This window comes from Felis catus, chromosome A1 (genome assembly GCF_018350175.1).
Source record: "Felis catus isolate Fca126 chromosome A1, F.catus_Fca126_mat1.0, whole genome shotgun sequence".
Classification (NCBI taxonomy): Eukaryota; Metazoa; Chordata; class Mammalia; order Carnivora; family Felidae; genus Felis; species Felis catus.
Genome location: NC_058368.1, coordinates 869,773 through 897,632, shown reverse-complemented (window position 1 = coordinate 897,632; position 27,860 = coordinate 869,773). Strand labels below are relative to the sequence as shown.

Below are 27,860 nucleotides of genomic sequence, written 5' to 3'. Positions count from 1 at the left end.
GAAAACCCAGTTAGTACAGAAAATGTGTCTCCTCCCCTGTCCCCCCTTCTGCTTTTTTGTAGGAATCACAGGTTTCTTCTATATTTTAAGTTTCTTTTGTATATCCCTTAATGAAAAGAAAACTTGAATGTCAGTAGATATGTATGTGTATTTATTTATAACCAAAGAGTCTTCTATTTATCTTTCTCTGTACCTTCTTATTTTACTTTCTACAGTAGTACATACTTCCAGATCTTGGTTTTTTGTTTTTAATTTATTAGAAAAATTATTTTTCAGTTTATTTATTTTGAGAGAGAGAAAGCATGCTTGTGCATGAGTGGGGGAGGGGAGAGAGAGAGGGAGAGAGAATCCCACTCAGGCTCAGAGCTGTTAGTGCAGAGCCCGATGTGGGGCTTGATCTCCTGAACCATGAGCTCATGACCTGAGTCAAAATATGGAGTCGGATCCTTAACCATCTGAGCCACCCAGGCATCCCCGTCTCAGTTTTTAAATGGCTGCATATATTCTGTTTAGTGGGTATAATTAGTTTAGCTCATCCTCTGTTGATTTATCTGTAGTTCTCTTTCCAGGTTGTTGATAAAAGCAGCACCTCATTGAATGTTTATGTATATATACCTTAGCAAAGTTTTGTGACTTTTTTTTTAATGTTCATTTGTTTTTGAGAGAGAGAGAGAGAGAGAGAGAGTGAGCTTGTGTGCAAGTGGGGGAGGGGCAGAGAGAGACGGAGACACAGAATCCAAAGCAGGCTCCAGGCTCTGAGCTGTCAGCACAGAGCCCAACACGGGGCTCAAACTCAAGAGACATGAGATCATGACCTGAGCCAAAGTTGGATGCTTAACCAACTGAGCTACGGAAGCACCCCAGTTTTGTGAATCTTAATTCTTCTTGGATACACCGATACGTTTTAATAGTTGTACTTTACTGGTGTTTATTTAATGTTTTCTAGATCCAAATCCCATTATACTTACTACAGGTTTTTTTTTTTTCCTTCTCCATTTGTTTATGATCATCAGCATAGGAGCAGTTTCTGAATTTTCTTCATGGTTATTTTGTGTTATCTTTGTTCCTAGAGTTATAAACTTTGAACAGATGAAATTTAACTCTGCGTGCATTTTGTTATTACTCTCTCCTCTTCCACCACTGGGTTTTTATGATTGTATTTTCATTCTTTATATGTGCTATCAAACTGGTAAACAAGTAGTAGAAGTATATTGCCTTTATAAATATCTTTTGATTCCTGATAACTGAAGGAAAGAAAACCAATGGAATAGGCATATTTTATTCCTCTTTCATTCTCTTTTCCTCTCAACTTTTATTTATTTTGCATCTGATTTGTTTGGATTTATTTAACTTAATTTTTTCTTTTTCAGTATAAAGGCTGATTTTGTTTATTTTTCTGGTGTTTTAGAACATTCAAGTTTTACTCTCTTAGTAGTTTTCAGTTACACAGTAATTATTTAAAACATAGCCACTATGTTACACATTAAATCCTCAGGCTTTACTGTTCTTAAGGGCAGAACTTTTATCCTTTTACCAGACTCTCCCTGGTTACTCTACTTTCCAGCCCCTTGAAAGCCACTTTTCTAATGTTTGTTTCTAAGAGTTTGATTTTTTTTTTTTTTTTTTTTTTTAAGATTCCACATGTAAGTTCTACCATGCAGTATTTGTCTTTTTTTGACATACGTTACCGAGCTTAATGCCCTCAAGGTCCATCTGTGTTCTTGGAAATGTAGGGTTTCATTTTCTTGTGGCTGAAATAATATTCCATTGTGTGTGTGTACGTATATTGTGTGTATGAGGGTGTGTAGATAGATGTATATTGTGTGTGTACACCACATCTTTATCCATTCTTTCATTGATAGATAACTTAGGTTGTTTCCGTATATTTGCTTTTGTGCATAATGCTGCAGTGCACATCAAAGTGCACATATCTCTTCAATACTGTGTTTTCATTTCAAGTTAATGTTCTTTAATTTGATGATGTTCATGTGTTTTAATCTTTAACCCTATTAAATAGAGGAGTCATGACTTGTCTTTTCATCATTTGATGTTTATCCTCATGATTTAAGAAGGGTTCATAGAAACAACATTCCTTGAGTTCTTGCATGTTCTAAAATACTATCTGTGATCCTTAACATTTTAAACTGGTGCTTCAAATTCATGGATCTTTTTCTGTCTTCCTTTCTTAAGTACTTGATAGTATGTTTCATTGTCTTCTAGCACTGAATGTTTCTGTGGGGAAGTCTGAGGTAAGCCTGAGTTTTTCCCATCTTGTCGTAAGTGACTCCATCTTGATTCTTTCTTCTTAAGTAAAGTTCAGTAGCTTATTTAGGATATGGTCCCCCCCCACCCCCCATTTTTTTTTTTTTTTGTGACAAAATTTGAACATAGAGTTGAAGGAATTTTAAGGTGTTCGCTACTTAGATTCTGTTACTAACATTTTACTATACCTTATTACTGCTTTCTGTCTGGTCTTGTATTCAAGATGCATCTTGTTGTGCAATACAGTGTTTCAGCTTTTCCTTGGGGCTAAATATGCCCTTACAATCTGTAGATTCAATGCTTATATTTCTAGAAAATAGACTTGTTAGATCAGAGAGTATACATTCAGTTTTCATGAAGGATATTAAGTTGAGAAACACTTCTACAGTCTAGTAAATCAAATTTTAAATTTGTCTGTATTCTCCTTTAGTTCCTTATATTCCCATGTATTTGATATATTAAAATTATAGATGTAATTTTGTTATTTATCATTAAATTAGGCAAGGATTTTCAAATGTTATTTGGTCTAGTAATCACTAGTGCTTCAGGGGCGCCTGGGTGGCTCAGTCGGTTAAGCCTCCTTCTTCAGTTTAGGTCATGATCTCATGGCTCATGAGTTTGGGCCCTACATCTGGCTCTTTGCTGTCAGTGTAGAGTCCACTTCAGATCCTCTGTCTCCCTCTCCTTCTACCCCGCGCGTGCGCTCTCTCTCTTTCTTGCTCGCTCTCTTTCTCAAAAATGAATAGAAACATTAAAAAAAAAAAATGTAGTGTTACATCTGATGTCTTTATGTGTATGGATGCCTTTGGATTCCTATTTTTTTTAATGTTGATTTATTTTAATAGAGAAGCATGAACAGGGGAGTGACAGAGAGGAAGGGAGAGAGAGAATCTCAAGCAGCTCCAAGCTGTCAGCATGGAGCCTGATGTAGGGCTCAATCTCATGATTGTGATATCATGACCTGAGCCAGAATAAAGAGTTGAACACTTACTAGAGTTGGGCATCCATGTGCCCCAGGATATTTTTTTAAGAAAATACCTGTTACTGTGATTTACTGGATCAAAGGAAAAAACACTCTAGCTCTCTCTCTATTTTTTGTAATTTTTTTCCCCAGAAGGATATTTCTCTGGCAGTGTTTAATATATAAGCTTTGGTGAAATTTCAGGAACTTTAGTGTTGGGTTCTTTGAGCTAATTATTTTACCAATGTTGCAGATGAGGAAATACTGTCTGAGAGGGTAAAGCAGTTTTCTCAACAGGCATAGCTTAAAAGGAGAAAATCTAGTTGGAAAACAAATGTTTTAGTCCTTTTCGTGGAAGAAAATGCATATTTTTACATTTATTATATGTGGTAATTTGTCCATGATTTAAGAGAAGCTAGCCTACAAACTCATGTTAAAATTATTATAGGATATACTGAATAGACTTTTTTGGATAATCAGTGATAAAAGGACACTGTGCACATTTTGGCTTATTGAGGTAGATAATATATTTTTGGTGTCTACTAGCTTTCTCCAGCTAAAGTAATTATATGATAGTTGTATGGTTCTCGGTGGTTGTACAGTGGAGTCAACTAGGGAGCTTCAAAAAAAAAAAATATTGATATCTACCTCCCAAGAGATTTTGTGGTTAAAAGGTACTTAAGTAGTTCTGATGAGCAGTTAAGGATGACAACTAGTGGTCTGAATGTTCAAAATCATTGTAGTAGTGTTTGGTGACTTTTTAAGATACCTAAGTGTTCTGTCAACTGGCGTGTTGACAGAATCACCCGGTCCCTACTACCTGTGTCGCTACAGTACATTTATAATCAGTCTGAATTTTTTTTTTTTTAAGTTTTCTTTAATCAGTGTACCCCTTGTGGGGTTCGAACTCATGACCCCGAGATCAAGAGTTGCATGATCTTCTGACTGAGCCAGCCAGGCCCGTCTGTCCAAATAGTTTTTCATTGATATAATTAATACATAATTCGATCTGTTTTCAGTCTGTAAAAATGGGAAAGATAATTATCTTGTTAAGGTTTATGATGCCTACTTTGTCATGGTTATGATATTAGGGTAACTGACTCATAGAATGTTAACTGTGACCGTTAGTATTTTGGTATGTTCTCTTCTTTTTAAGTTTACATATTTATTTTGAGAGAGACACATGAAGAGGGGCAGGGAGAGAGGGAGAGAGAATCCCGAGCAAGCTCTGCACAGTCAGCACAAAGCCTGATGTGGGGCTGGCACTCATAAACCGTGAGATCATGGCCTGAGCTGAAACCGAGTCGGACACATAACTGATGTAGCCACCCAGGCACCCCTGTAATGTTCTTAATAATAGTGATTTGTTAAGGAACATTTAATCAAGATAATTTATGTTCACATTAGAAATTTCAGATAACATGATAAGGGAAAAGGGAAATAAAAGCAACCAGTAATTGTGCTATGCAGAGTATTTTAATATTTTTTGATCCATGTGTGTATGCACACATAATAACTTGGTAAGATATTACAAAGATTCTTTAGCACTTGGGCAAAACAAATGTACTTTTTCTCATCTTGTACTACTCTGGAACCCCTGTTCTTGATATAGCAAAGATTCATGACAGCAGGAATGCTCATCTTGTTTAAAATTAAAATGATCTTGTTAATATCAGAATTCAGCCTTTATTCCCCTTATAAGAAAGAATTCTCTCATTGCTTGTTTTTATAAGAAATTGACTTTGCATAGGAGGAATCTTACACTAATTGTATTTTGGGAGGGATATTTTTTTGGTTTTAAGCAGCATCTTATCTCTTTATTCTGTTTGTGTGTTCTGGTCTTATGTGCCCTCTGTTCATGTCTCCCAAAGCATCTTTTTGTGCTTTTTAAAAAAATTTTTTTTTCAACGTTTTTATTTATTTTTGGGACAGAGAGAGACAGAGCATGAACGGGGGAGGGGCAGAGAGAGAGGGAGACACAGAATCAGAAACAGGCTCCAGGCTCCGAGCCATCAGCCCAGAGCCTGACGCGGGGCTCGAACTCACAGACCGCGAGATCGTGACCTGGCTGAAGTCGGACGCTTAACCGACTGCGCCACCCAGGCGCCCCTCTTTTTGTGCTTTATATTCACTGCTGAAAAAAAATTTTAATGTGTTTACGAGTGTACATGAAAATATGTACATATTTATTCCATTTTTAGTATGTACTAGGCCTTATGTTAAAACAATTACTACCCATTTTAATTTATTAACATAAGGATGAATTTTATTATTTTCATACCTATGAGGAAACAAACAGGTCCAGCAAAGATAGTAATTTGATTATACAGCTTATATAATCTTTCATTATAAGATGGTATTATAGACAAAAGAGAAGCTAGGTGCATGAATATGAATACGTTACTGAATATATTGTCAGTAATAATATGTTTACTGATTTAAAAATACAGAAAGAGAAGGTAGAAATATTAATGTGTGGTTTATTTTATAGATCTAATGAGGCGTCAAGAAGAACTCAGACGATTGGAAGAACTCAGAAACCAAGAGTTGCAAAAACGGAAGCAAATACAACTGAGGTAAAAGAACATCACCATAATACATATGTGAACATACCCAGTTTTTGTTGTGTGTGTTATTGATAAAATTCCCTACTGCCTATTATAAACAAATTGTACAAGTTGGAAAATACAGAAAAGTAACAAAATTTTCCATTTTGACTATAAACTAGCATAGTTCTTTGTTATTCTTATGTTTCCTTTATTTTTTTAGCTGGTTATGGACACTTTGCATTCACTGTGAACGTACATAAGGGACTTAAGTGCTTCATATAATTTGTAAGAATGTATTATGATTTCCTGGATCGTTTTTTTCCTAGAGATGGCTATATATTAACTGCTCTTAGTTTTAGTTTTTCTTGTTTCGGGCTTCTGATAATTTGCTTAAAGATTTATGGAAGTGGGATACATGATTAAAAAGGGGTATGGGCATTTAAAATCTCAGTATACGATAGACAACTGTGATGGTCAACTTAAAATATTTTAGGTTAAATAAGGATGTTTGGGAGACTGGTTGATCTAAGATGTATAAATAAAAATTAACAGCTTTTCTTATACCAGAAATATTTAATTGTGAAATATAATGAGATAAATGTTACTTTTTTTTTTTTTTTTAATTTTTTTTTTCAATGTTTATTTATTTTTGGGACAGAGAGAGACAGAGCATGAACGGGGGAGGGGCAGAGAGAGAGGGAGACACAGAATCGGAAACAGGCTCCAGGCTCTGAGCCATCAGCCCAGAGCCCGACGCGGGGCTCGAACTCCCGGACCGCGAGATCGTGACCTGGCTGAAGTCGGACGCTTAACCGACTGCGCCACCCAGGCGCCCCGAGATAAATGTTACTTTTAAGAGTTGTTGAAAATCATAGTAATTAGGAAATGTTATAAACAGAGCTATGATATATTTAAAAATTTTTTTCTTTTTTAATGTTTATTTTTTGAGAGAGAGAGTGTGAGCAGGGGAGGGGCAGAGAGAGAGAGGGAGACACAGAATTTGAAGCAGGCTCCAGGCTCTGAGTTGTCAGTACAGAGCCTGACATGGGGCTAGAACTCACGAACTGTGAGATCATGACCTGAGCTGAAGTTGGACGCTTAACTTACTGAGCCACCCAGGTGCCCCTCAAAGCTATGATACATTAAGCACACTTAAAGTTTGGTTTTTTAAGTGTTATAAAGGTAGTAAGTGCTTGTGGTAGAAAGTAAGGTGATCGTGGGAAATAAAAAATAAAAGACAAGGTGAAAAACCTTGAATAAGTGTCAAGTATGGTCTGGAGATAGATAGTATTCAGTATATTTTAATGTATTTTTTCTAACTTTGTGCTTGATTAAAACAATGTGTATATGTTTCTGTCTTGGAACTACTCTGATTTCACTCTAACCTACTTATTTTGAAATTATGGTATTTTGACAGGCAGCATTCGCATTTTTTTTTTTAATGGTTATTTATTTTGAGAGAGAAGGAGTGAGGGAGTGGCAGAGGGAGGGAGGGCAAGGGAGAGAGACAGAGACAGAGAGACAGAGAGAGAGAGAATGCTAAGCAGGCTCTGCTCCGTCAGCACAGAGCCCAACGTGGGGCTTGGTCCCACAAACCGAGAGATCTTGACCCGAGCTGAAACCAAAAGTCAGACGCTCCACCTCCTGAGCCACCCAGGTGCCCAGCATTCTATTTTCAAGCCTCCACATCCCCCAACTGGTGAATCAGAAATGGTAGGGGTGGAGACCAGCCAACTGTCCTTAAAAATCTTCCAGGTGATTCTAATGCATCATAAAGCTTGAGAACCACTATTGTATAAAATGCCCTGCATGTTTTCCTTACACAAGGGACCTTTTGCCAACTTCTTCCTTGTTGCTTCTTTTTATGTAAATATGTTAAAGTCTCTTCTACTTTTACAAGAAAAGGAAACCACCCCTCCCATACATAAAACTATGACTCCATCTTTCCCTGATACTTATACTTGACAGCTAGACTTTTAGAATTAGTACTCTACCCTTCATCTGCTAAAAAAAATAACCAGTGTCGGAGAACCCATAAAAGGGCATAAAAAGAAAAACAAATGGGGGCCTGGCTTAGTTGGTGGAGCATGCAGTTCTCGATCTCAGGGTTATAAGTTCGAGCCCCACATTGGGTGTAGAGATTACTTAAAAATAAAATCTTAAAACAAAAGAACATAGTTGTATTGCAAGTGAATAACATTATCACTCTGAAAGGGTATGGGGAAGGAAATAAGGACCCTAAATAACTTTGGAAAACACTGTCTTGACTGGACAGTATAAGCCAATGGCAAGAAAAACAGTACATCAAAATTTTAATCTAGTTAATGTGTTTCTCACAGGGATATGGGCTAGCAGTTCTGAGACGACTTTTTAATTTTTTTAATTGTTTATTTATTTTGAGAGAGAGAGCGGGGGGGGGGGGGGGGGGCAGAGAGAGGAGAGAGAATCCCAAGCAGGCTCCATGCTATCAGTGCAGAACCTGACATAGGGCTTGAACCCACGAACCGTAAGATCTGACCTGAGCTGAAATCAAGAGTTGGACGCTTAACCGACTGAGCAACCCGGCTCCCCTGATTAGGTCTTTAATGGAAAGAATGTATATGTATTTTTTTTTTTGAGTAAACAGATGAACAAATGTAGATAATCAAATGCAGGTTTTCTCCTTGTTGGAGAAAGAGAAAGGCTAAAACTAAAATGAATCCTGGGGTGTTGAATTGGGATCAGAGGTATTAGTATGAACTCAGTATATTTAATTTAGACAGAAATATAGATGTGTGTGTGTATGTGTGGGTTCACATACATACATGTATTTCATAATCCTTGTTCACCTAGAAGCGGTGAACACACATCGTGCCCAGATTTTGGTTTCTAAACACCATTCTGTAATAAATGGAACCAAGGCTTTGTGGGGAAGTGGTTGATTACTGGACTGGAAGGTGTGAGATGATCCTGGAATGTTGTGCCAGAGAATAAGAAAGTACAGTTGTACCTCTGAGATACTGCAAGTTTGGTATCAGACCACTGGAGTAAAGTGAATATTGCAATAAAAAGTATCAGATTAATTTTTTGGTTTCTCAGTACATATAAAAGTTAACATTTACACTATACACTGTATAAAGTGTATAAAGTGTGCCAAGAGCATTATATCTAAAAAAATTTACACACCTTAATGAAAAAACACTTATTGATTAAAAAAAAAGTGGAGGATGCCTGTGGGGCTCAGTCGGTTAAGCGCCTGACTCCTCATTTTGGCTCAGGTCATGATCTCATGTTTCACGGGTTTGAGCCTCACCCTGGGCTTTGTGCTGATGGCACAGAGCCTGGTTGGAATTCTTTCTCTCCCTCGCTGCCTGCCCGCTCCCCCCCCCCCCCCCCAACTTGTGCTTGCTTTCTCTCAAAATAAATAAACTTAAAATTTTTTTTTTAACATTTATTTATTATTGAGAGAGCGAGCATGAGCAGGGGAGGGACAGAGAGAGGGGGAGACACAGAATCTGAAGCAGGCTCCAGTTTCTGAGCTGTCAGCAGAGAGCCTGACACAGGGCTTGAATTCACAAAACTGCGAGATCATGACCTGAGCCAAAGTCAGATGCTTAACTGACTGAGCCACCCAGGTGCCCCAAAATAAATAAATAAACTTAAAAAAATGAAAAAAAAAAAAGTGCTAACCATCATTGAGCTTTCAGTGAATTGTAATCTTTTTGTTGGTGTAAGATCTTTTCTTGCTGTTGATGACTACTAACTGATGAGGTGCTTGCTGAAGGTTGGGGAGGCTGTGGCAATTTTTTGACTCTTCACAAATGATTTCTCTGTCGTATGCGATGCTATTTGATAGCATTTTACCCACAGTAGAACTTATTTCAAAATTGGAGCCAATCCTTACAAACCCTGCTGATGCTTTATCAGCTTCATTTATGTAATATGCTAAGTTCTTTGTTGTCAATTCAACAATTTTCACGGCATCTTCACCAGTAGTAGATCCCATCTCAAGAAACTAATTTCTTTGCATATCCATAGAAGCAGCTTCTCATTTGTTAAAGTTTGGTCATGAGACTGCAGCAATTCAATCACAACTTCAGGCTTTACTTGTAGTTCTAGTTCGTTTGCTTTTTCCACCACATCTGCATTTATTTCCTCCACTGATGTCTTGAGCCCCTCAACTCAAAGTCATCCATGAGGGTTGGGTTGGAGTCAACTTCTTCAAACTCCTGTTAATGTTGATAGACTTCTTCCTTTGAAGCACAGATGTTTTTAGTGGCACCTAGAATGGTGAAATCCTTTCTGGAAGTTTTTCATTTTACTTTGCCCAGATCCATCAGAAGAATCACTGTCTAGGGCAGCTCTGGCTTTGTGAAATGTATTTAAAAAAAAAAAACTTTTTTTTTTTAACGTTTATTTATTTTTGAGACAGAGACAGAGCATGAACAGGGGAGGGTGAGAGAGAGGGAGGCACAGATTCTGAAACAGGCTCCAGGCTCTGAGCTGTCAGCACAGAGCCCGATGCAGGGCTCGAACTCACGGACCGCGAGATCATGACCTGAGCCGACGTCGGACGCTTAACTGACTGAGCCACCCAGGCGCCCTGTGAAATGTATTTTTAAAAAAATAAGACTTAAAAGTCAGAATTGCTCCTTGGTCTGTGGGCTGTAGAATGGATGTTGTTAGCAGGCACGAAAACATTAAAGTCATTGTATATTGCCACCAGAGCTCTTGGGTGACCAGTTGCATTGTCAGTGAGCAGCAATATTTTGAAAGGACTCTTTTTTTTTTTTTTTTTCCTGAGCAGAAGATCTCAGCAGTGGGCTTAAAATACTCAGTAAACCACATTATAAAAAGATGTGCTATCATCCAGGCTTTGTTGCGCAATGTATAGAACAGTAGGTTGAGCATAATTCTTAAGAGCCCTAGAATTTTCAGAATGGTCAGTGAGCATTGGCTTCACCTTCAGGTCACCAGCTCCCTTAGCCCCTAACAAGACAGTCAGCCTTCTGTAGCCATGATAGTCCTAGATGCATCTTCTTTCAGTATAAGCCTATTTAGTCTACATTGAAAATCTGTTGTTTAGTGTAGCCACCTTCATTAATTATCTAAGCTACATCTTCTGGATAACTTGATGGCAGCTTCTACATCTCTGCTAGCTTCATAAATTTTTTTCCTGTAGTTTCCTCACCTTTTTCAACCTGCATAGAATTGAATAGCATTAGGGCCTTGTTCTGGATTAAGTCTATAGGGAACCTTGTGGCTGGTTCGATCCTCTATGTAATGTACTTAAAGTCCTCCATTCCAGCAACAAGGCTATTTTGTTTTCTTACCATTCCTGTGTTCACTGGAGTAACACTTTTTTGTTTGTTTCTTTAAGAGATAGCACGATTCGGGGGGGGGGGGGGGCAGAGAGAGAGGTGGAGAGAGACTACCAAGCTGGCTCTACACTGTCAGTGCACAACCCAGTGTGGAGCTTGAACCCATGAAGCCATGAGTTCATGACCTGAGCCGAAACCAAGAGTCAGACGCTCAACCAGCTGAGCCACCCAGGTGCTGGTGGAGTAGCACTTTTTGATTTATTTCTTTGAAGAACTTTTCCTTTGTATTCACAACTTCGCTAACTGTTTGGTGCAAGTAGCCTAGCTTTTGGTCTCTTTTGGCTTTCACCATGCCTTCCTCATGAAGCTTAATCATTTCTAGCTTTTGATTTAAAGTAAGAGACATGCAACTCTTCCTTTCACTTGAATACTTAAATACCATTCTAGGATTAGGCATTGGCCTAATTTCAATATTGTTGTGTCTCAAGGAGTAGGGAGGCCCAAGAAGAAAGAGAGAGAAGAGAGGGGAGAGAGAGGGGGGAATGGCTCGTTGATGGAGCAGTTAGATTATACAGTGTTTATTGATCATGTTTACTGTCCGGATGTGGGTGTGGTTTGTGGTGCCTCAGAACAATTACAGTAGTAAGCAACATCAAAAATCATCACACATCATGGGGCGCCTGGGTGGCTCAGTCGGTTAAGCGTCTGACTTCATCTCAGGTCACGATCTCACCGTCCGTGAGTTCGAGCCCTGCATCAGGCTCTGGGCTGATGGCTCAGAGCCTGGAGCCTGCTTCCAGTTCTGTGTCTCCCTCTGTCTCTGCCCCTCCCCGTTCATGCTCTGTCTCTCTCTCTCAAAAATAAATAAACGTTAAAAAAAATTTAAAAAAATCATCACACATCAGCCTTACAAATATAGTAATGAAATATTTTGATAATTACCTACCAAAATATGACACAAAGACACAAAGTGAACACGTGCTTTTGGAACAGTGGCACCAATAGCCTGCAGAGTTGCCACACCCTTAGTTTGTAAAAAAAGAAAAAAAATTGTATAAAAAAATACTGTATGTGCAGTAAAGCAAAACCCAATACAATGCAGTAGACCTATATTCATAAAAGATGAGACACGTTGAAAATACATAGGAGCCACAATGAAGGTGCTCCTAAATGGCCAAACTTGGAAAAATTTCAACAACAAAATAAAAAATGGTAGTATTAGATTTTATTTTATTTATTTATTTTTCTTATAGAACTTTTTTTTCTTTAATATTTTATATATTTTTGAGAAAGTGCAAGTAGGGGAGGGGCCGAGAGAGAGGGACAGAGGATCCAAAGTGCACTGAGTAGTGAGCCTGATGCGGGGCTTGAACTGCCAATCCGGGAGATCATGACCTGAGCTGAGGTCAGATGCTCCACCAACTGAGCCACCCAGGAGCCCTGATAATACTACATTTTAAACTGCAGAATAAATTAGATATCCAGAAGCTCATGCTGATAAAAGTAAACAATTGAATGAATAAATAAATGGAAGACAATGGATAGCTTTTCCTTATAATAGAACAACAATCAGTATGGAAGGAATGAGAGAGAGAAAATCACCAGTGGGCATGCCATGTAATAATAATAATTGTTACAAACAAGATTTACTGATGGGTGTTTCAAATTTATGCCCAAACTTGAGAAACGCAGTTTACGTTTCTCTTTTGTATTACATACTAATGGAAAAATAGTAAAGTTAAAGTGGAGAAGCAACAAGCATTAAGGTTCATGTCACCTGTAATGAGACATTGACACCAGATACTCCTTGATACAATATACTCAGAAGGATACATTGTCATTTTTGTGTGTGTGTTTTTTTTTTTTTTTTTTTTTTTGCCAAACATTTCTAGCATTGGACATTTTCATGAGGGCATATAACATGAGCCCAGCTTGAAGGACATTGTACAAAATAATCAGTTTTTTTTTTTTTTTTTTTTTTTTTTGAAGTGTCAGATACACCCTGAGGCTGGTGGGGAAGAAGGTGTGCTGAGTGCTCAGGCTAGAGACCCTGGCCTGTGCACATGGTAGACCTCTGGCTGCAAGGCTGGCAGGGCAGGGAGGCAAGTGCTGCGCACCTGACCATGGCAGCACATAGGTGGGCTTTTGCCTCAGCTGGGCATGGTACCCCCTGAGGACCTTCTGCCCCACATGTCCAGTACAAGGTCTGGCAGTCAGTGACAGAGCAGGGCTCCCTCGGCCCAGGTGCCCCCAGCAATCCCATTCCTGCATTCCTGGAATGCCCCAAGGATTCTGGTACCATGGCCTGGGCATTGTACTAGCGCATCATGACGGAGCCAGGAGTGTGGTTTGCAGTAGGAAGGAGAGGTGTGTAAGATGATGAAACAGGTTGAAGCAAAAGCAGGAGAGAAGGAAGAGAAAGTAGATGGAACCACAGAACACATCCTGAAGTTGCAGGAGAAACTTGTGGCCCTACAGGAAGAGGCAGTAGCTTTTCCTACAGCCCAAGAAAAGTTTTACGTGAAGAAAAATGGAGGAGAAAAAAGACTCCGACATCACCTGCATACCAGCAGAGTGACTGTTTATACAGGATCTCACCTCTTCAGCACATAGCGGGGGACGAGCCCTGGAGCACAGAATCACCCTGGCCTCCTTTTGGCAGCTGATAAAGTCAAACAGAGATGCAGACTCCCAAGTGCTTACAACCCAGCACTACATGGGTTCAGCAGCTCTTTTTGCAGAGGCAATAATAATGGCCCAGAGCGTAGGCAATCCTGAGGCAGTCCATGAGCGTCCATGGGACTGCTCATCCCCCATCTCACTATGGACCCAAGATGCTGGCCTGTAGTCCTAGTCAACAGCTCAGCACCTTCAGCATTTACTGAAGTGCAGTACCTGTCTCAGCCACAGTTACAACCCTATGCTGTGCCTGGTCATTTTCAGCCCACCCAGATAGCTTCCAGCCTGGTGGTGCCCTGTACTTACAAAAGCAGGTGGAACATGGTAGCTAACAGACTGGCTTCTCTGACTTATTCCTCCCTGTGCCCCATGCATCCAGCTTTTGGACTCTGTACTTCCCAGCTGCTTCCTGCAGGTGTAACCAGCAGGAAAAGCTTCCTGCTGCACCTGCATGTGCAGTCCACAGAAAAATTAGACTTTGCAGTTACCAGCTAACCAGGCCCTTGGTTCTTTTTCAGCAAAGACAGAACCCGTGATTCTACCACAAACCATATTTTATTATCAGCCTCATCTCCATCCCCTCCTCACCCTGCCATGGGTGAGGATCCCTAGTCTGTCCCAGGCCCGGGCAGTGAAACCTACATGGCACTGGAAAAGAAAAAAAATGCCAAGTTCATGAAAGACCAAGAAAGACTGAAAGTGAAGTAGACTAAAGAGAATAGTTAAATACAATGTAATGGATTCTAGAAAGAATCCTAGAACAGAAGAAGGGCATTAATGGGGAAACTGGTGAAATCTCAATAAAATCTGTAGTTTAATTGTAATATACTAATGTTAATTTCTACTTTTAATAGTTGTACTATGTTTGCATTAAGATGTTAATATTAGGGGATGCTGCATGAGGGATAGACATTCTGCACTGTTTCTGCAACTTTTTTGTTAAGTTTTGTTAACTTTTTTGTTCTAATTTGAAATTAGAAATAAGTAAAAAAAAACAAAGGATCGTTAAGTATTAGGGATATACTTGGGAATAAAAGACACAGGTACAGGTTTTGCCTCTTTGGAATTTAGAGAAGCATAGGGAGGCGGATAGTTGGAATGATCAGATTATTAAAGTGAAGTGCAGAAACTATGGAGTACTTAGTAATTTTTAAAAGGGTACCTATTTGCACATTAGGTGAAATGTTGGTTGCTTGATGTGAGGAGTGTTCTGTGTATGTGGTAATTTGTAATTGAATGTTTTTTCATTAATCTTACATATTTTTTAAGTTTATTATTTTAGCAGTATGCACCCATTGTGAGGCTTGAATCCACAACCCTGAGGTCAAGACTTGTATGTTCTTCTGACTGAGCCAGCCAGTCACCCCTCATTTATTTAATATGCTGGAGTATATCAGATTCAATTTGAAATTCAGATAGCTGTGTACTATCAGCAAGAGTAATCAACATGTGATGATCTTATGGGTAGTCTTGATACTTAGCTGTATTATAGCAGATACAGGCAGTGATAAATCTGTTAACAATCTTAACCCTATGTCTGCCAACTAGAAAGGCTTTTTTTTATATTTTGACTAGGAAGTTTCTTTTGAAATTAACTGTAAGAATCTTGATTTAAGAAATGTGAACAGGGGTGCCTAGGTAACTCAGTCCAACTCTTGATTTTGGCTCAGGTTATGATCCCAGGGTCTAGATGGGGCTCCATGCTGGGTGGGGGCATGCTTGAGGTATCCTCTCTCTCTCCTTCCCTTCCTCCCCGCCCCCCGCCCCCATCTCTTGTGTGCCCTTAAAATAATTCTTAAACAAACAAACAAACAAACAAAAAGAGGGGTGCTTGGGTGGCTCAGTTGTTAAGCATCTGACTTCGCCTCAGGTCATGATCTTGCGATCTGTGGGTTCGAACCCCACATCGGGCTCTGTGCTGACAGCTCAGAGCCTGGAGCCTGCTTCGGATTCTGTGTCTCCCTCTGTCTCTGCTCCTCCTTCACTTGCACTCTGTCTCTGTCTTTCAAAAATAAACATTATTAAAAAATGTGAGCAAGTTGTCTGAAAATTGAGCAGTTTTGCGGCATATATAAAGGAAAGGGGACAATGTGTCTTGGAACTTTCACTAATAATTGTCAAAAATCTTCTGTACTTTCAAGGGAAAGCAAATAAAATTATGGCACTTAAACTGAAGAAATACATCTGACTGAGGTTCCTACCATACAAGACAGCTTTAATTATTAATAAGCCAGATAATTTGGACTCTGCTTTTTTGTTTCACTTTAGTTAGAAGATTGACAGAATGGCATAAGAAAGTATGTTTTAAGAGAAATTAAATATCCAGGGTATACAATTTTCTGGTTTCCTTTTAGTGCTACAAATAAATTATTAAGTTTCTCATGGGTCACTTAATTCTTCAGAGACTGTGGCAGTGAAGAAGGAAGACTAGGACAAGGTGTTGATGAGCTTATTCAGACTGTGACTTGACCACTTTAGTAGTTCATTTATTTATTTATTTCTTCATTCCTTCTCTTACCACCCTTCTGCTCACTCATCTATCCATCCACCTGTTTTCCTTTTTTATGTCATTTCAACACAAAGATCTTACTTAGCCCTGCAACATGTGTGGAGGGCATGTGCTAATAAAAAGGAACAAAGAATAGCCGGACACTTTTATCCATTATTTATATCATCGTTTAGTTTCTAGATCCTTTCTATTTTTCAAAGCCCTACAAAAATATGTGAGGCCTGAGAATAATTAGTGGGTTCAAATTAAATTGTAAAATTGAAGTTTTATCACTTTGCAATTAAGTGTAACATGAAGGATGTTAAAATTTGCCACATCTTTTTTACTTATTAGTTCCATTTGTAAATGTAACCTAGGAATTTATCCTTCACTTGAAGAGACGTTAAATGTACATGTAAAGATACTCATTACACTTGATCTTAGCCAAAAGGCCGAGAAGCGATTAAAGATACTCATTAAAGCATCTTGTGGAATAGAAAAAATTAAAAGCAAACGTATGTACAATAGGGAATATTTCTGAATATTGTCTGTATGTTCAGATTTTGGAATTACCGGTGTGGTATCAGAACTTATTTCAAAATTAAGTAGAACTTCTCGAATTTATAGACAAAGGAAAAGAAGGGAAAAATAGCTGTTTAAAGTGATTATACCTTTTTACCTTATTTTTCCTCCTGGTTTATAAATGTATTCTTACATTACATCAGGAAAAAAAACCCCTGCTTTAATAATGACAGAAGTACATTACAGATTTTGTTTAAAATACTTTCTTTTAATTTTAAAATGTTATGGCAGGGGCGCCTGGGTGGCTCAGTTGGTCGAGCATCTGACTTCAGCTCAGGTCATGATCTCGCGGTTCGTGGATTTGAGCCCCGCTGACAGCTCGGAGCCTGGAGCCTGCTTCGGATTCTCCCTCTCTTTCTCTGCCCCTCCCCTGCTTGCACTCCGTCTCTCTCTGTCTCTCAGAAAAAAAAATGTTAAAAAAAATTAAAAAAAAACAAAACTCAATGATACATTACATGTATGAAATAAAAGAGTTAATGGTCCTGTTCTCTAGAATATTCCCACTGTGACAAACTTTTTCTACCTTCTTCTGTTCTCACACAAATAATTTTTAGAAGCAGTAATAGGAATGCTCTTTTTTTACTTGCTTTTTTTTCTGGCAGCTTTACCTTAGACTTTGTTTTGTGTCAGTAAATGCAAATCTGCCTTTGTAACAGTTGTTGTGTGTTCCTTGGCATCAATGGGCCATCCTTGTTTCCCATTTATAGTTGATTGTGTCTTCAACCTTTTCCTTTTAATTAATGCCACAGTGTGTATCTGTACAGTGTGTATCTGTACATACATCCTTGCACATTTGTGCAGATATTTCTTTTTAGTTTACTGGAAATGGACTTGCACATTTAAAATTCTATTACATCTTACAAATTATCCCTGAACAAGGTCTTTGTTGCAATTCTGAAGACCAAAGAACTTTGAAAACCAAAATGTATCATTTTGTGGCAGGATCTGATAAGAGCCTATTTGATGACAAAACCTGACATGTATTTAGGTCTGTGGTCGTATCAGGCCTTTACTATTTTCACCAAAATGAGTGTTCATCTTACTGGGGAAATGCCAGTGTGGTTGATTATTGGGTTCTGTCCCAGATCTTACTAGTTATATAATAACTGTGCATGAACCCTTTTCGAAATCAGGAAAACTGAATTTCAAAACATATGTAGAATTAGAGTTTTTGAATAGGAAATTAAAAAAAAATTTTTTTTTAATGTTTACTTATTTTTGGGAGACAGAGAGCAAGCAGGGCTGAGGCGGAGAGAGAGGAAGACTCTCCTCCAAAGCAGGCTCCAGGCTCCGAGCTGTCAGCACAGAGCCCAACACAAGGCTTACAAAGTATGAAATCACGACCTGAGCTGAAGTCAGACACTTAACTGACTGAGCCACCCAAGCGCCCTATTGAATAGGAAATTTTTACCTGTACCTGCATATATTTTCAGCTATGTGAATATGAAAGTGTTTTCTTTATAGTAAAATTTATGAGTGTGTTAACGTCCAAGAAGTGGATTAACCATTTTACTTGAATGCTCAATTTACAATGGAAATGTGTATTGGAGACTTAGACAAAAATCTCAAAATAGTCTATATTTTGCTTAAAATTTCTTAGAAACATTGTCTTGTTACTAACCTGTGGTCTGACACAAATTCTTCAACCAGTGGTTTTTGTGCTGTCTGTGGGATATATCATTTCTTTTAAGTTCATGGACTTGTATTTAGGGGAGGAAGCATTATACAACAAACAACAGAGTATCTTGAAATTTGATTGTTACACTTAGTGTAATAAGGTACTTAAATGAGCAGTTTAGAAAATGTGACTTAATGAGAGGACATCAGTATTCTATAGTCTTCACTATTTAAATTATTTTTTATTTTTTGGGTGGAGGCATATACACTTGAATTTGCATTGACATAAAAGCCAATATAATGTGAGCCTGTTAACTTCAGTGTTATTTTGTAGGTTTTTTTCTTGTAATCATAAGTAATTGCTGATTTACTAGTAATTGTGCACACATATTATAGTTCAATATTTTTTTCTCTCACATGCTGAAATATACCTCTAGGACTGAGGTTGGCAAACTTTTTCTTGGAAAACGGCTAAGGACTAGATGGTAAATATTTTAGGCTTTGCAGGTCATATGGTTTCTGTCTCAACTACTCAGCACTGCTCTGACCCAGTGGTAGCTATAGACATTAAGTACATGATTGTCTTTTACAACTTGATGTACAAAAACAGATGGTAACCTGACACCTGTTCTAGAGGTTTTCTTCAGGGAGTTGATAAAATGGAGAGAGAGTTTGTTAAGGATTCCTTAGACACGATAGATTTTTTGACTAGGCAGTTTTGTTCTTTGCAGTGGCTTAGATTGGGATTGGTTCTGAGTGCCTTTATGCCAGTGATAGATCCCACCCCTTTCTCTTTATATACAGTAAGAGAGTACATGTTTGAGCTTTTGGACTCCTGATTTCTTGACCATAAGCACATAACTAACTCAGTTACATGTTGTTACTCTGTTTTTTGATTTACCCTAGGTACTTTTATTTCTTTGGGTTACTTGATTAATTAAGGCTTAGAGCAAACTAGAAGAAGGAAGGTAAATCTAGTAAGTCAATCATTATTCACAGATTTTGCATAAAGTTACTTATAAATGGTTTTGTTTTACATGGAATACAATTCCTGGTAATGGCTTACATGTTGCAATTTTTATTTAAAAATCTTTCAGACATGAGGAAGAGCACCGTCGCCGTGAGGAAGAAATGATCCGACACAGGGAACAGGAGGAACTCAGGCGACAGCAAGAGGGCTTTAAGCCAAACTATATGGAGAATGTAAGTAAAGTACTAGTTAACTAAAATTATTTTATATTGTTAGGTGCACAGTGTATATTTAATTTCTTTGGATATTGGTTTATATATTTTTTAGTCTTCCTGAATTTCTCGTGTTTATGTTAAACTAATGATTTTCTTAACTTCTTACAGGTAATAACTTAAAAGTAGTTTCTGAACATACTATTAATGTTTTATGAAAAAGATGTTAAAAATTTTCTACTTTATCTTTTTTTAATATATGGTACTAAATTAGAACTCTTGATAAATCTATATTCTCTACTTGATTTCATCATTTACTGATATTAAAAATTCTTTGTATTAGATGATTTTTAGATATTTACAAATGTAGAATGGTATATACAAAGGTACACTAGTATGTGCTTATTACCCAACGATGACAGTTATCAACACATAGCTGGTCTTTTCATCTTTAAGTATACCCACTTTCCTGAATTATCATTATTTTTTAAATGTTTATTTATTTTGAGAAAGGGAGAGCACATGTGTGAGAGTGGGGGAGGAACAGGGAGAGAGAGGGGTAGAGAGGAAAGATCCCAAGCACGCTCTGCTCTACCAGCATGGAGATATATTTTATAAAATATAAATAAAATTTATATATTTTATTCATTTTGTTTGTTTACAATTGGTTTCTTCAAATTGGTTGATAAATCTAGTGTTTTTAGTCTGTAGGTTTTCTCTTCCCCCTTTAAGTTTTTTTTTTATCTTTTTAAGAAACAGATCCTTGTTGTTAAGAGTATTGCACATCCTATATTTTGTTGAATTTATCCTTGCAGTGATGTTTAACAAGTTTCTTTATCCCTGAGTTTCTCATAAACAGGAGTTCCAACGATTTGGTCTAATTCAGGTTTTTGTTTTGGGTAGGCAAAATGGTAGGGCAAACACGAATACTTGCAATATGTTATAATGCACGTGTTCTTATTGTTAACTAACAGTCTTATTCTTCACCTTTAGATGAATGCCATTTTAACAGTCATTCTGAAAAATATTTACTAGTGTTTTTTTCTCTAGCTGTTCAAAAGCCATGATTCCTTAATATTATTAAGTCATGACTCTTTTTGCTGGCCTTCTCTGTCCCTGTTCTTCTGTCCCTAGAAAAATTTTAAACTTTTTTCATTAAGAAGGATACACACAGAAAAAAAATACATCCTAACTTGTGTAACAACAAGAAATTTTTATCTTAGCTTGCATCAAGTCAGTATCCTTTGACTAAAAATTATGTGGCATTTAAATTCAGTTAGAAAAGTTTCTTCTTATTTATAAATCATACTAAAGGTTTAATTGATACCTAAATTCCATTACCAAATTAGTTGAGCGTTTTAAGCATTATAAATTTTCTTTTGAGTAATTTCTAGCATTATTTTGCAATTCTCTTTTTCCTCCTTGGATACATAGTATTTGCTTATGATATATTTAAACCTGTGGTATTTGGTCTTTTGGTTGTTACATGTGAATATAAATCTGTTGGATTTATCAATGCGAGGATATTTTATGATGTCATGAGAGTATGTGGAATTAAAATTTTGCAGGCCCGTGCTCGCTTTGGCAGCACATACACTAAAATTTTGCAGGTCCATGTTTTGGAAACTAGTGATTACATGTTTTTATCTTCAAATATTATCAAGATGTAAACCACCTATGATAACATTTCTTAGGGAAACTATTTCGTAACATTTAGGATTAGGAAATTGTTCCTTGTCCCTTTATGTACCTGAACATTTCTTTTCCTAAAGTGCTTGCTTATGGTTAAAGATGGCGGAATTATCTTTCTTACTATTCTTCTGGCATAAACTTTAAATTCTTGGAACACACTTGTAGCTATTTGTAATAACGTCATATACGTTAGGAAAAAAGTAAAATGCATTCTGCTGTTTAAGTTGGCTATATCATAAACTTGATTGCAGACTCTTCTTTGAAATTATTTCACAATTTTTAAAATACATACCACTTTTTAATATATGTTCAGTGGCATTTAATATAGGTATAATTAATGAAGGGCAGATTTTAATTTTCTCTATTAAAAAATTATTTGGAAATGTTGCTACAATTTAAAATTGGAATATGTAGATTCTTTAATTTGAAAACATTTGTTATGTTTAAAATTCATTTTAATGGTAAAATTTTACAAATATCCAGTGAACTTTGAGAAGAAACGTATTTAAAATACTCATGATGGATTTTTTGGCATTTCAAAAATATATTATTGTTTCACAAGATTATGCTGTTAGAAAATGTAGATGATGATCTATTTTAACATTAAGATATCTTTGTTTTCAAGTAGTTACTTAAAGTATATATTGCATATTTGAAGCATCATGAGATTAATTTGGCTAGAGTAGAAGTCAGCAAACTATAGCCTGGGAACACTGCCTAGTTTCATACCACTCTGTCACCGAGCTAAGAATGGTGTTTACATTTTAAAGAGTTGGTGGATAAGAAAAATAAAAGAATGTTAGAAAGTATTTGTGACTCACAAAACCTAAGATATTTACTCTTTCACCCTGTACAGAAAATGTTTGCTAAACCCTGGGCTGGAGAGTTGGTGTTGGGTGTTTTTGTTTGTTTTTTGTTTCTGTTTTTAATTAATATTCTTGTTAGAGCACAGCATTACTAGATTCTTAATTTTCTGAAGACAAACTGTATTTAAAATAGTATGTAACAATGGAATTAAATATTTAGGGGAAAATATAGTCTCTGTCGGATTTTTAGATTTTTTTTGAGACTAGAAATTATAGATAGACAAGTTTTTCATCATTTTGGTTATCAGTTTTATTTGGTTCCTAGCTTCATAATGCTTGTTAATATAAGCTAATGAAACACTAAAGAAATGTTAACAAAAGCTCTTTATTGGTCTTGACTATTCTTTGTTAATAGAGAAAACATTGAATTGTATCAGTTATTCTTCATTTACTTTGAAAACTGTCTTTGGGAAAAATTTTTAAATTAATGTTTGTTTTTGTTTTTAAAAGCTTTGAAATTAGGCCCTCTTATGTGCTTTCTCTTTTTTCACTGTTCAGTTTAAAGGGAGGAATCAAATGGTAAGTGTTCAGCTTGCCCAAGTAGTAAGAGTGAAGTATAAAGTAGATTTACTTGGTTTAAGATGCCACCACTCATTTCTTTCTAATATTCCTATTAGATATATTCCAACACAATAGTATGGTTTTAAAGTATGAAATAAAAGCTGATATTCATATTTTGTTGCTTGAATAATAATTTTTTTTTAAGTAATAAAACAGGGAAAACACACAGTCATGTCTGGTCATGTTTTTCTTTGTTAGCCTCAACTTTATCATAATTTTATGACATACGAACATATTTTTTTTTTTTATTTTATTTAAAAAAAAATTTTTTTTTTCAACGTTTATTTATTTTTGGGACAGAGAGAGAGCATGAACGGGGGAGGGCCAGAGAGAGAGGGAGACACAGAATCGGAAACAGGCTCCAGGCTCTGAGCCATCAGCCCAGAGCCTGACGCGGGGCTCGAACTCACGGACCGCGAGATCATGACCTGGCTGAAGTCGGACACTTAACCGACTGCGCCACCCAGGCGCCCCCATACGAACATATTTTTAAGGGTTTCAGAGATATGTCAGAACTTCGTCAACTAGTGGTTGCCATTTTAATTTCATACCTTATTTCTTAGAAGTCAAGCTCTTTGATAATAGCTCTGGTAATCATAAACATGTTACTTTTCATTTCTATAGCATAATATATTTTTGGCTACCATAACAATGTATATATTTTTGTGCTGTGACCTAAGTACACTTAGGCTTATCTTTATTATAGTTGAGTGTATTTGAACCATTTTCTAGATAGTACTTACTAGGTTGAGATTTTCTACTTACACAATTGAATAGCTTTTGAGGTTACTCCACTTACTATAGATTAAGTAGTTTATTTTTTATTTATTTTTATTTTTTATTTTAAAATGTTTATTTTTGAGAGAGAGAGAGAAAATGTGAGTGGGGGGCGAGGCAGAGAGAGAGGGAGACAGAGGATCCAAAGTAGGCTCTTTGCTGACAGTGGAGAGCCTCCTGTGGGGCTGGAACTCAAGAACCTTGAGATCATGGCCTGAGCTTAAGTCAGATGCTTAACTTCTGAGCCACCCAGGTGCCCCTAGACTTAGGAGTTTAAACATTTAAATACTACAGTGTACCAGTCTTTTTCTGTGGATTCAGTTTGCCTTGGAGTAAAGTGGAGGTTTTAATTAGAATATTTTTTAATGAAGTTTCTTAGAGTAAACTTGGCTTTCTTGAGAAAATGATATTATAAAAACATGTACATGCTACTGTAGTTGTATGTAGTTGTATCAAGTAGTTATAAACTATCTTGTTTAGGTAAATTGGGGCAGTGTTTTAAGACTTTAGAAGTATTTTTTTTTATTAGAAGTTTCTTTTTGGTGTGGTAAATATTAATATTTGTTTTTTAGTGAATAAAAGAATAGCCCTTCAGATTTTTGAAATACATACATGAAGAATATTGAAGAATTTTGAAGAATTTTTATTTTGGTTTGAGTAGGTGGGAATAGCCTTGGATATTTAAACATATGTACATAATAAACCTGAAAATAAATGTACATTACATGCTAAGGCAGTAATTTGATCCAGTTACGTGTCTTTTGTCAGAATTGTTCCATTGTAGCTACCTAGTATGTTAGTAGGCCAAAAGCATTAAAGAGATGTAGCCAGAGGCTAAGGGTATAATGACTCTTCCATGGTAGTGTTTCTCAAATAGTGCATAATAAACACTCAGGGATCTTTTTTAAAAATGTAGGTTTTTGTCTTAGGTCTTCAACCTACAAATTGAATCATTTTGTTTTTCTAGTAGAATCTAATGCATTCTCCGTTGATCACAGTTTTGGCTAAATTCACTAGTTTTCAACCTTTGCAGCACATCTATGGAACTTAAAGAAAAATGCCTGCTTTCCAATCCACTACATATTTTTGATACAGTGGGTCTGGGTTGGAGCCATGGGATCTGCATCTTAAGAAGCTCTTCAGCTTGCTTATTTTCATTAGCAGAAATAGACTATTAGCTATATGTTGAAATGAGACATAGTCGAAATATTGAAATAAGAATAGTAGTAGTTCAATTTTTTATGGGACCTGGGGAGTTGAAGGGAGGGCTCAGAGTCAATCAACTTGGGGAATAGGATTCATACACTTAACAATGTAAGCAGCACAACATTCTATGTGAATAGTGTTCTGTGGGATTTTGGTGTGACAACTTCGGTGTGAAAGTTGAGCTTTCAGCCTATATGTGGACAATACCTACAGGTATTGTCTCAAATCATACATTAACTTTTTAAACTTTTTGTTTTTTAAGTATTTCATCTAGACTGGGGGTTGACAGACTAGGGTAAGCCTGGTCAAATCTGAACACTGCCTGTTGTGTTTATGTTTTGCTTATAGCTGCTTTGCCCAAAGATAGCTGCTTTGCCCAACCGTATGAGACTATATCAAGCCTCTCTGGCCTGCAAAGCCTGAAATATATATTATTCTGGCCCTTTACCAAAAGTTTGCCGACCCCTGGTCTAGGTCCAGATTGTTGGGAGTTGGGAGGAATCTGTAAAAAGTGACTCATGTTAACCAAACTCAAAGAGTTTGTGAATTAAAAGTAAATTTATTAATTAATATGTTTTTTTCCAGTGTTTTTGGAAGTCTCATTGAACAGAGCACCTCTTATCCTAGAATCAAAGTCCCTGAAGAGTCCAAATTAGTGACCTGAAGGTTTATTGGTAGTTATGGTTATAAATCAGAGCAAAAGTTATTAGAGGAACTGTTTGATAAGGCATCATTGCCCCACAGCTGATATCTTAGAGTTTTCAAATGTTTTCTTAGTAGAGACATAAAGCATTGTTCTTTCAGATGTTACCTTCTCTTGATCAGCATTGCCAAATTTGACCTATTTAATCAGCCACTTCTTTATGTTAGTCTTTTTTCCTCCTTCTTGAGTGGGCATTGTTTCTCTTAACTGATTTACTTACAACCCAGCTTTCTCTGATGTGTCATGTACAAAACTCAAAACAGAAACTCTAGCTAGTAATAAAATTTCATTAATAGATGTTGGCACAGAGAACTGATGATAATCGTTAATTACTAATAAGTAGGTACAAATAACATTTTCTGAAATGATCTGTGAATTTTTGAGAGAAGTTGCCATTTTGTGGTTTCCACGTGGCTATTACTTTTCTTCCTATAAATTATTTAGCTCTAATAAATGATTTTATTGCAGAAGAAGATTATTTTTTAGAAGTCTAAATACCTGAAGCATTCAGAAAAAGGACATATTTTACAAGGGATTTTTATAGCATCTTCATTATTCTGTGGAAATAACGGAAGAATTATTTGCTGTAGAGCTTGGTGTCAGATTTAGGTGTGACCTGGGGGGGCAGGTTAGTACCTATTGCTGTTATAATAGCAGCTCAGTTACAGTGGTTTGGGCATGATGATGATGATGATGATGATCAAAATTATAGCATTTACATTGCAGTGATCTCCCATATAATGTTCTAGTTGTGACCAGTTTTTTTATTGTTAATGTTTTCATTTATTTACTAAAATAATTTAATGTGTTTCTTACAGTGAGACAAGAACTTTTCTGAATATTTGGGATGGAGCATAATTGGAACTAGACTTATACTTTTGTAGTCCAGTGAATACAAAAATTAATATATGTTTATGTTTGTTATGTTCATATGTACTTTAGAAGTGATCGTTAGAATTTTGACGATTGGGGGTATTTGGGTTGAAGAAATGTATCACTTTTAACCAGGTGTTGAAATCTTTGATCACTTCTCAAAAGGACTTTTTAATAGTTTTAGTATTATCTAATCATTTGTAGGGGAAATCCTCAAGAATTTTCAACCAAACTAGGACAACTGAATATAGGTACTATTTAAAGTTACTTTTTTTTACAGCAGGCATAAAATGGGCAGTCTCTTGCAAACCAGGATGTATGGTTATCTTAATCATACATTATGATTACAATTAATGGTTTTTTCTTCTTCTGTTTTATCATTCATATTTAAAAGTCTTCCAAATGACTCCAAAGGGAAATGCATACTGAGCCTCTCTTAAACTCTATACCAACTTTACCAGAGGATACTTTATTGTACTTAATTATTTTTATGTCATATTAGATGACTAGTGTCTTTTTTTTGTCTTAACCTTCCATTAGAGTTTCAGAGAGGCTTATAATCCAGAAAAATTTCTTTATCTCTTTTCTTCTCTTGGAGAATGTCTACATACACTCAGTGCATGCATAACCTTCTGTTACTACTCACCTCAGCTGTATCATTTTTAATAATGATTCTTTTTTAGTACTTACCACATTGCATTCTAATTATTTTCTGACTTTGTTGTCCACTAATGGATCTTTCATTGAGTTTTTTGAGTTTGAGAGTGTTGCATTTGTCATTTTGTGGTTACTTAGATGTAAACAGAGAATTAAATAGTTTGGTGTCTTATTTTTCAGATACCAATGCAGCTTGGTCACATGGTTTTCAGTGTTGTTTATGGGCCACTATACTTTGGTATTTATTGAATACTAATGTCTCATGTTAAACATCTGTAGTTTTGGAACGATTGGTGTTAAGACTATTGATGTATTTTTGTAGACTTCATATTGGAATCCCATAATGAAGAGTAAGTTTTTCAAAAACAGTCAAATAACAATTTTTGATGTTTGGTTTTCAGTACACCTAACTATTCATTGATCTCACTTGGATATCCCATCAGAGTGTTAGACTTACAGAGGATTTTAGAGGTTTCCATTTAGTAAGAAAATTTGGTCACTGTTTTTACTGTGTTCAAAGCGCTGAGTACCATAGAGGATACAGAAGTGAATCAAGTTGAGGATTAGGTCTTTGAGTATCTTATTTATTTTGTTAAAAAAATTTAATGTTTTATTTATTTTTGAGAGAGAGAGAGCGAGCGAGCATGAGCGGGGGAGGGGATGGAGACAGAGAGGGAGACACACAATCTGAAACAGGCTCCAGACTCTGAGCTGTCAGCACAGAGCCCTGTGCGGGGCTTGAACTCAAGAACTGTGAGATCATGATCTGAGCCGAAGTTGGTCAACTGACTGAGCCACCCAGGCGCCCCATCTCTTTGATTAGAGTATTGTAGATGCAGAGTATCTGCATAGAGTGTACAGAGATAAAGCTAAAAAGTTTTGAGAGTCTAGGGGCACCTGGGTGG

At 36.7% G+C, this 27,860-nt stretch overlaps 1 protein-coding gene and 1 pseudogene across 2 annotated transcripts in view; both read left to right on the top strand.

Annotated features, from left to right (window-relative positions):
- Window positions 1-27,860, top strand: part of PSPC1 (paraspeckle component 1) — a 109,112-nt gene that overhangs the window by 28,672 nt on the left and 52,580 nt on the right. For both annotated transcript variants that reach the window (XM_006927147.4, XR_002739420.2), the window contains exons 5-6: window positions 5,715-5,799; window positions 19,536-19,641. In XM_006927147.4, coding sequence (XP_006927209.1) covers window positions 5,715-5,799; window positions 19,536-19,641 — 191 coding nt within the window. The remainder of the gene's footprint in view (window positions 1-5,714; window positions 5,800-19,535; window positions 19,642-27,860) is intronic.
- LOC123380156 lies at window positions 12,394-15,497 on the top strand (annotated as a pseudogene).